The sequence below is a fragment of the Lactuca sativa genome, chromosome 9, assembly GCF_002870075.4.
Source record: "Lactuca sativa cultivar Salinas chromosome 9, Lsat_Salinas_v11, whole genome shotgun sequence".
Lineage (NCBI taxonomy): Eukaryota > Viridiplantae > Streptophyta > Magnoliopsida > Asterales > Asteraceae > Lactuca > Lactuca sativa.
Window position 1 is genome coordinate 117,695,829 of NC_056631.2, and position 10,467 is coordinate 117,706,295.

The window sequence follows — 10,467 nt, forward strand, 5'->3', positions numbered from 1 at the left end:
TTAAAACCTTAGAATTTTTCTTTTCGAAGTCCTTTTCTTGTATAAATTTACACTTTTCACCCTTTATATAAAAGAATTTCCAATTTTAGTCCTTAAGCCATTTTTCTTGACACTTTAATATCAAAACTTGTTGAAAAGGTAACTTTCAACTCAAATTTACTTGAAAAATAGTTTTAGTCACTCAAAGTGAAGTTTTCTCGGTTGAAACCTCTAATTTCTCAATTTTTACAATTTTGACCCAAAATGGAAAATTTTTGCATTTTTGGTCCCTCTTAAATTTGAAAAGTATTTTTAACCCTTGAAATGGACTTGGTACACTAGCAGTCCCCTGTTTTACAGAAAAGTGCAGTTTCAGCCCCTCTAGTTTGAAAATCTCGCAATTTGGGCTTTATTGGGCCGAAAAGTTCATTTTTGGCCCATTATGTTTAAAAATTCACATTTTAATCCTTCAAAAGGGTATATTTCCAGGAAATACATTTTTGAAACTGTTTTGACTCATCTCATCCCTCAGAATTTGTATTTTGACATTTTGGGCCCTTTAGTTTTATATTTTTAGCATTTTGAGTCCAAAAATGGGTTTTAAGCCCAAAGATGTTCATATTAACCAACTTGGTTATTTTTCTAGAAATGATTTGTGTGAAATAATATAATTTATACATATTTCATACGACTTAATGTAGATCTCGGTTTTAAGGTCTTTTTTACTAGATCCAACACCACAATCACATAAGAACATATATACAAGAATAGAAATCACACAAAGCATACATATACTCATAGATCTACACATTTGCTTGTATTCTCCCCCCACAAAACTTATAAAAACCGAAAAATAGGGGGTATGAATCTCACCTTGAGGTTTGGTTCGATTTTGATGAAGAGATATGAGAAGATGATGTTGTTTTTGGCCTAGCTTACTTCCTTCAAAAGATCTTGAAGATGTGGATGGTTGTAAGAACATAATCCACAAATATATGGATGTAAGAGGAGATCTTTGAAGAGATCAAGAAATTATATCATAGATCTAAGTGGAAACTTACCAAAGTTGATGATCTTGAATAAGAATTTCTTGAAGTATCCTCTAATTCTCGAAAATTTAGAGGAGAGTGTAGGAGTGTTCTTGTGAGCTTTCCTTAAGAGATTTGTAAGTAAAATAAGTGTGTTGGTGATTTTTAGGCTCTATGGCCGAGATTAAGAAGGAGAGAGGGGAAAAGAGAAAAGAGGTTTGAAGTGATAGAAGTCTTGATGCATGAGATTAGTTTTTGCATGGAGGGTATTTAGCATGGGAACCCTACATGTAAAAATGATGTGTCACCATGCAATTTACCCTCTTTTTTTTACCTTGGGCCGAAAATGGGTCTAATGGGATGAAGAAAAATGGTTTTGGGCTCAATTTCTTGGCTTTGATCGAATTTCATAGCCCCAATATTATTTTTCGGCCCATTGTGCTTAAGGACGATTCACGACCCCTTTTGAATAAAAGAAATGGAGTTGATGGCCCAACAAGGCCTATTAGAGATAAAAATGAATTGTTTTAGGCCCACATGGCCCAAAACAATCTAGTTTCATGATTGTGGGTCCAAGTAGAGCCCAAATAGTCGATTTGAAAGTTTATTGGTCCATTAGGCCCAATAAGAGAATCCTAGTCCATAATGAATTTGAGTCGGAATTTCTAGGGTTTCCAACCGTTAGTTGAACATATGAGATGTATTTGAATGAGAATAGAGTATAGTAAGTATAGCCTTTTTCAATGGATGATGTTTACATGGGAATAGAATTTCCTAGCAAAATGCCAGTTGTGACATGTTGCTTTCGGGACTGAACCTATCCTTTCGGTTTTGTTCTTCCTGTGGCCCGAAAGTCTTCCTCTGGTTCTTTTGAATCGGTGATTCGAAGTTCCTTTTACTCCTATTTTCTTCTCCTTTTGACTTAGAATGTTTGTTAAAGAGAGTGTAGTGAGGATTTTGGGAGCACCAAAACTACTTTCGCTCTGAGAGATTTTTCTTGTATCTCAAGTTTCTCTGCTGCTTTTAATTTTTCACCTGTTTCGGTTGTCTGTGGACATTTGCCTTTTGTTTCGGCTTCTTAGCAACAGGTTCACTTTTCATGGAAGAGGTTTCGCTAGTTGAGGTGACTTCTTCCATTGGAATCTCTTTTGTGTCACTGGAACTTGGTACGTCAAAGCTGGCAGGCTTATTTAGAGGTTCGGGCACATATCTTCCTTTGGTCTTCCATGATGTTCTCTCCGACAAACCGACTGTTTCATCTGCGTTGTCTATCGGTGCAGACCAGAAAAACTCATCACAGCCATCTGCATTATCTTCATTCACCATGACAGTGAGTTCGGCTGTCTGATGTTCGGTTACTCCCGTGACCTTATAAACTTGATTGGGAGTTGTTCTGACCTTTTGAAACACAACAACCTTTCCTTTAAGGATTGGGGACTTAGTTTTGGACAAACGAGCGAATTCCACATAATTTTCCGAAATCAGATTTTTGTGGTTTTCAGGTTCGCTCGTAATAAACTCGGAACAGTCAACAACATCCTCTACAGAAATTTCACTCATGTCATCGTCCTCATTAAGTTCAGATGCATTTTCAACATCAATTTTATTTTCTAAACTCAATTTGGTACTCAATGAGTCAATTTTTTGTATGGTTTCGGCCCTGAGTTTCAACTTATCATTTTCATCCAAAAGATTTTTAAGCATGTCCTTATGGTCTTTGGACTTTATAAAAGATTCAATTTTGTCCAGACCATACATATAAGTGGGATTGACGTCATCAGAAGACACAACACTTTCACAGTTGTATGCTTCAGCATCAATTTCATCCTCCTTAAACTCAAGGAAGGGTAAAATCATGCGATGTATCTTCTGTCCTATTTCACAATTTAAATGCAGCTGAGTAATTTTAGCATAAAGCCTTTTGGCAATTAAACAAAAAACATTCCTCTATTTTAATAATTTGAGATTGTCTCTTTGCAAATAAATGTTCTCATCCCTAGACTTAACCAGCTCCAACTCTTTTTGCTCTATCCAAATCCTTCACTCCTCACTCTTGGATGACACCCTGCTTATTTGGTCAGTTAGATTAGAATTCGTGACCCGTGTTTGAGTTAAACAGCTATCTAGATTTGAAATTCTTGAATTCAAGTTATTTAATTCCTTTTCGTATGATTTTTGTGGAATTTTAAATAAAATAAAAATAGATTGTACCTTCTTGATCAGTTCATCCAGCTCACTGATCTGCACACTGAGAGGTTTCGCTGTAAAGCACAAGTCCTCTCGCTCCTTAGCCTCTTTGTTTCCACCGTCAGTGTTGTATCCCCTCATCTGAGATACATCTGTTACCATCAGACATCTTCCATCAGCTTCACCACTCTTTGCTACATAAGCCTTTCCATGAGAAGGATTTCTCACTTCATCATCTTCTAAGTCAGTCGACCACACCTGCACGCCACCGAACTCATCATCATCTACCGAACCCTGCACAATAAGAGCATTCATAGAGGGATTAGTAGCAGCTTTCTTCCTCTTAATCTCCTCCAGTCTTTTTAGGAGACTTGTTTCTTCATCCTTCTCTTCATCTTTCTCTGCCATCTTCTTCAACACACAATCTTTTGCGTAGTGATTTTTCCCACCACAGTAAAAGCAACTGACGCCAGAGTCAGCTTCACCCTTCGCTTCCTTCTTCGATTCTTCAACCTTCGGCTCCTCTTTCACTTTTTCAGAGCTGTAGCTTCCCTGCCAATTTCGATTTTTGTTGGTAGGGAACTTTTTCTTAATGAACCTTCTGGGATTTGACACCATCATAGCATAGTCTTCAGCTGTCAAATTGTGATCTCCCAGATTTAAATCCTCTTCGTCTTCTGCTGCACTCTTACCTTTGGACAGAAGCGCCAAAGACCCCAAATTTGAAACCACGCTTTTCTCTTGCAGCACTGTCTTTTCCTGGGATTTCAGAATCCCCACCAATTTCGCCAACGAGTACGAGTTGAACTGCTCATGTGCTTTAACCGTTGACACAACAGCTCTCCATTCGGATCTTAGGCCATTTAAGAATGTGACCTTCTGTTCGATAAGCTTTCTTTCAATGTCATGCTTGATCATCTTGCTGAGAAGATGATTGAATCGATCAAATGTTTGTGTAACAGCCTCATCCGACATCTGCTTGAATTCTCCAAATTCAGAGAGAAGTAGGGTCTGAATCGAATGCTCTAGATCTTCATCTGTGGAGTACAGCTCTCGCAGCCGATCCTAGATCTCTTTTGCTGTACTGCAAGAACTGACTAATCGAAACGTGTCGGACTGAAGAGCGAATCGAATTAGTCTTAATGCCTTAATGTTGCATTGGAACTTCTCCTTTTCATCCTGAGTGACGCCTTTCACATCTTTTAATAGATCATTATACTCCTTTTGAGTTTTAATGATCCTGGACGTGCTTGAATGAGCGAAAGGACCAGAAGTGATAGCTTCCCATATCAGATACCCGTTATCTTCAGATCCAATAACATAATCTTCAAAGTGGTGCGCCCATACTTCATAGTCTTGAGTATAGAGAATTGGAATCTTGGTGGTTGAACCGATGCTGTTAGAGATGTTGATGGGATTGGATTGAGAATCGTCCATGCTTGATCGTGTAACCTGTTATAAGATCAGACTTTGTAATACGTAATATTAGGGCAAGATGAATAATTAATGAGATACGTCAATTATGAGTGACGGCTCAATAAATATCAATGAATGCGGAATAAACCCTAATCACTTCTATCATAGAAGAGATGTGTATGAATTACACAGTCTCCTGCTCTGATACCAATTGATGAGTTGAATAGCTCTTTGATCGTTTAGATCTTTAAACAGGTTAATCACGAAAACGTAAACAGAAATATCAAGCACAAGAGTGAATCAAAATATGTCGAATGATTCAATAGATTCAAGCCTCAGCAGAGCTCGACAAAGAACTTCCGCTGTAGAGGCTACTAGGGTTACAAACGATAAAAATAATATCTATGAAATAATCGACTTCAAATCTTACGTACTAAGATGCATGCAAGCATCTATATATACTAAACCCTAGAACATAACTCACGGATGGACAGGCCCAATCCGGATACAAAATTGGACTTAAGAACGAGCCCAAGAGGCAACACCTAACGGACCCTACAGGGCGGTTATTTGGCTATCAGCGGACTGAGGTGAGTTTCCTCACTGTATTTAGCGGCTTGAAGGAACCATGTCGGCCCATGGTTTGTTATGTTTAGTATGATTGCTGTCTACGTGACTCCTTCATGTGTTATGTGTTTTATATTTACCGTGCGGGACTCGATGCCGGGTGGGGCATGATGAGTATATTATATGCTGGTTATCTATAGGTGTTTTTATGATTACCGGGTACAACCCGATGCCGGGTGGGGCCCGAAAGGCTAATCTGTATGCTATTTATCTATGTGATCATGACATGCGTTGTGTGTTTATATGTTTATATCGGGCGGGGCCCAATGCCAGGCGGGGCCTGATGACTGACAAATCTGTATACCAAGCGGGGCTCGATACCGGGCGGGCCCGATGACAGGGCGGGGCTTATTATGTGTTTATTTATTTATGTATAGTATGTGGTATTTTAGGGAACTCACTAAGCTTTGTGCTTATGTTTTTCATTTTATGTTTCAAGTGCTTCGCTTTTCAAAAGTAGAAGAGCTCGGGATGATTGCAGGGCACACACCACATCTTTTCACATTCTGTGATTTACTCTGATTTAATGATGTGCTTAAAATCTATACTACCTTGGTTTTATAGAAATGATATGTATTAATGATTTCTTAATCTAAAACCGAAAATTTTATGTCATTATTTTTGGGTTGTTTCAAGTTGGTATCAGAGCCTTGGTTTGAGGGATTCAGACATACTCTCGAGTGTGTTTGAACTCAAACTGAGGATTTGGTAAAGTTTTTCAAAAATAAGAGAAAAAAATTATTTAAAAAGGGAAAAACAAGTCTTCTAATACAAGAAAGGGTGTGGTGCATGCAATTGACCGAGCTCAAGTAAGTTTCTCCCAAAATACCCATACATGTTATTTGGTATGATATGATTTATAAATCTGTGAAGTGTATGCTAGTTAGCGCTAAGGATCTACTCAATTTTTGCATGATAGAATTCTAAGAGAGATGCCTTGTATGCCTATTGTATGAGCTTGTAGACTTGTATGCTAGTTCTGATTAGCCAGTAATAGGTTGGTCTGATATGCGATGCTTGGTAGTCTAGGAATCATGTGATGCTGGTTTGGGTTGTAAGGCAATCAGTAGCAGGAGTGTGAGCTCCTAGTTTGGGTTATAATATGTGGGATTGGATGCTTGTGATTATTCGGTGGATTGGAGTGCTACTGCATGAATGCTGCTTGCTTTGTGCTTTATGGAACTCTTAGTAGATGAGAGTTAGCTACTAAGTGAATATGTCAAGTCACATGTGACAAGGGTTGAATAATCTCAGAGTGATCGATTTGACCCTATTGTGTAGCTCTTGTCTGAGTCCAACCGTTGTAGGGATAAGTCTGTTACTCGAAGGATTATCTAAGATTTGTTGCATGCAATTGTATTCATGAGGTGGATGACTGGTATTATGAAGAGTTCTTCAACAGCTAATGGCAAGGTGAGGTTGGGAAGCTAGGAAAGCCTAGGGATTGCTTCGATGGGTTTTGTTGTGTTGGGTAGCGAATGCTTGGTGTATGGAATTTGAGAAGGTGACTTAGAGGATTCAGGAGGATTCTTGGGGAAAGTATAGATAGGTGCAGAAGGTGGTATTAGGCCCATACTACTGAAAGCACAAGATCCATACTCGAATCGGGGAGAGTCTTGGTAAATCTAGGGAGCCTGTGGGATGATGATTCTTGGGTATATGCAGATCTTTTGCATGTTGTTTTCGGCATGGTGTTGAGCACTCAGGAATGGGGTTCTGGTTATGGTTCCGGCTCAGGTGTAGGTACTGAATCGATCGATGCACGAGGTTATCCGGTTCAACGACTCGGGTGGTTATTTGGCTATCAGCGGACTGAGGTGAGAGCGGTTCGAAGGCACCAATGTCGGCCTATGGTTTGTTATGCTTAGTATGCTTGTTGTCTATGTGACTCCTGCATGTGTTATGTGTTTTATGTTTACCAAACAAGGCTCGATGTTAGGCGGGTCCTGATGAGTATATTGTATGCTGGTTATCTGTAGGTGTTTTTATAATTACCGGGTACGACCCGATGCCGAGCAGGGCCCGATGGCTAGTCTGTATGCTATTTATCTCTGTGATCATGGCATGTGTTGTGTGTTTATATGTTTATATGCTTATACTGGACGAGGCCCGATGCCAGGAGTCCTGATGACTGACAGATCTATATACCAAACGAGGCACGATGCTGAACGGGTTTCGATGCTGGGCGGGGCCCGATGACAGGGCATGACTCATTATGTGTTTATTTATTTATGTATGATATGTGGTATTTTGGGGAACTCACCAAGCTTTGTGCTTACGGTTTCCGGTTTATGTTTCAGATGCTCCGTTTTTCAAAAATGGAAGAGCTTGGGATGATTTGCAGGACACACACAACATGTTTTCGCATTATGTGATTTACTCTGATTTAATGATGTTTTGCTAAATCTTGACTACCTTGGTTTTATGGAAATGATATGTATTAATGATTTATTAATCTAAAAACGAAAAATTTATGTCATTATTTTTGGGTCGTTTCATTCTTCGTGCTCACTCTCCGAGGAACTCATTTTGAAGCAGTTATAAGAGATAATTACGAATTACTTGGTTCGCCTACGGTTGATAAGGTAAGGTTCTAAGCATATGCAGACACACACAAACACACGCATATATATATATATATATATATATATATATATATATATATATATATATATATATATAAGTTGAGAATAAGAGAATCATTCTCAAATAATCATTTATTTTTGCCGCAAAACGCTCCGGCGTACTGGACCGACGGAGGATGAGTAATATTCATATATGAATGTAAATATAAGTGTATTCGTATATGAATACACCACTTCCCCTCCGCCACCAACCACCACCACCACTGCCACCAACCACCACCCCCATGTCCGCCACCCCAACTCCTCCTCAACCAACCACCAACAAAAACCACCACCTCCGTCACCACCCACCGCCGCCATATTCGTATATAAATAATCACTTCTGCTATACTTATATATATATATATATATATATATATATATATATATATATATATATATATACACACACACACACACACACACATGTATTTGTATATGAATATGATATGTTCTGTCGGCCCGGTACCCAGGTACAGAGCGCTTAAGTGGTGGATTCGAAATAAATGGTCCAAATTCATTTTCTTATTCTCAACTTTTTTTTTTTCAATTGAACCCTTTTATATATATATATATATATATATATATATATATATATATATATATATATATATATATATATATATATATATATATATATATATATATATGTGAGACGAGAATTATTTTTATCATCTAAATTACAAGGTCCGGAAAAGAAACTCCGGAACCGATACCACAACTACGAAATGCTATATTTCATAGTATATAGTTATTTTACCAAAAAAATAAAATTGGTTATTTTTATTAAAAATAGTCGTAATGAATAGATTACTCAATTTACTTTTAAAATATTTTATTTTATATTATAGGATATTCAAGATTTCATAATTAATTACATGCAAAAATTTGTATTGAATGGATTTTTGGATAACAATAGGCTTGCTCAAATCCTACCTTCGTTTTCTAATCTTTCACATTGTGGGCCCACTTTACCTTTCAACCAGCGGCGCAATCTTTACTTGAATTCCAAGCTCACCCACCGCCACCCCCCTCTTCCACCATATCTTTCTCTCACGCATTAATCACACACACAAACCACGACTTTTCTTCATTTATAAAGATTTAAAATTCGAAAAATTAGATTTACTTCAAAGGAATGAAAGGAGAATATCGAGAAGATAAAGGTTCTCGACCTTCTTCTACTACCATGTTCTCAAAATTCCAGCATCACCACCACCAAGCACAGCAACAAACACCGCCGCCGCAGCATTTTGCCATCTCCAGCCACCAGTTTCAGCTCAGTAACACATCAGAAGAAGCTGATAGCCGCAGCCGTAGTCCCAACGATGCGATCACACCCATCCAAACCAAGAAAGATGTCAGCACCACCGTCAACGACGGAGCATCTATCGAAGTGGCCAGACGACCCAGAGGCCGTCCACCCGGATCTAAAAACAAACCCAAACCACCAATCGTAATTACTCGAGAACCTGAACCATCTATGTCTCCATATGTACTGGAACTCCCCGGAGGAATCGATATCGTCGACGCCGTGGCTCGATACTGCCGGAAACGGAATATGGGGCTCTGTGTCTTAACCGGCTCAGGGACTGTTGCTAACGTTTCCCTCCGACAACCCTCCACCACCCCTGGAGCCACCGTTACATTCCACGGCCGGTTCGATATTCTTTCAATCTCTGCCACTGTTCTCCCGTCCTTAACTCCATCAACCGCCGCGGCACCCTTTGCAAACGGTTTCACCATATCATTAGCAGGTCCGCAGGGGCAGATAGTTGGTGGAGCAGTCTCCGGCCCACTCATGTCCGCCGGAACAGTCTTCATTATTGCGGCGTCTTTCAACAACCCTCTCTACCATCGATTACCTTCAGAAGAAGATGACAACCTTAGAAATTCCGGCGGTGGGACAGGGTCAGCTGCAGCAAGTGATCAGTCTCCACCAGCAGGTTCAGCTGGCGGAGATAGCGGTGGGCATCATGGACCGCCATCAACGGCGGCAGACTCTATGACGATGTATAGCTGCCACCTGCCTGCTGATGTTATCTGGGCACCTACAGCACGGCAAGCTCCACAACACCCACCGCCATATTGAAAAAGAAAATAGTTTTAAGTGATCTTCCACGAAAACTGGTTTAGGGAGCTTCATCATCAGCACTTCTTTCTTTCTTTTTTTCAAATTTATTAGGGTTTTGAGTAACTCATGATCTTTATTGTTCAGTCAAATCATCTCAACTTGTCATTATCGTCATGTAGTCAATTAACCAAGAACAAAGTGTGCTCCATTTACATATCTTTCAATCTTTCATTGAGTTTTTGATCAGTTCCTTTCTGTTATTATTAGCTTGTTCTATCTATCTTGCCATTTACCTTCCATTGTAAACTAATTATCGATCTTTTACAGGAAAGAAAAGTCGCGGAAGGTGTCGGATGATTGACTTTTTAGAACACAGATCACCTTTTTTTTCCGTCATAAACGACCATCTTTTTTGCTAAAGTGTTAATGCTTATAGAGTTATAAATATAAAGTATTTACAGTTTAAAAACAGTCTTTATCAAAATGGAACTTTTACCCTAATATGTCCACTGTATCTTTGAATCTACCCCAA

At 39.0% G+C, this 10,467-nt stretch overlaps 1 protein-coding gene across 1 annotated transcript; it reads left to right on the forward strand.

Moving 5' to 3' along the window:
* Nucleotides 1–8,817: 8,817 nt before the first annotated feature.
* Nucleotides 8,818–10,181, forward strand: LOC111883670 (AT-hook motif nuclear-localized protein 17). Its single transcript, XM_052767329.1, has one exon. The coding sequence runs from the start codon at nt 9,000–9,002 to the stop codon at nt 9,951–9,953; it is 954 nt and encodes a 317-aa protein (XP_052623289.1). The 5' UTR covers nt 8,818–8,999; the 3' UTR covers nt 9,954–10,181.
* The last annotated feature ends 286 nt before the right edge of the window (nt 10,182–10,467 follow it).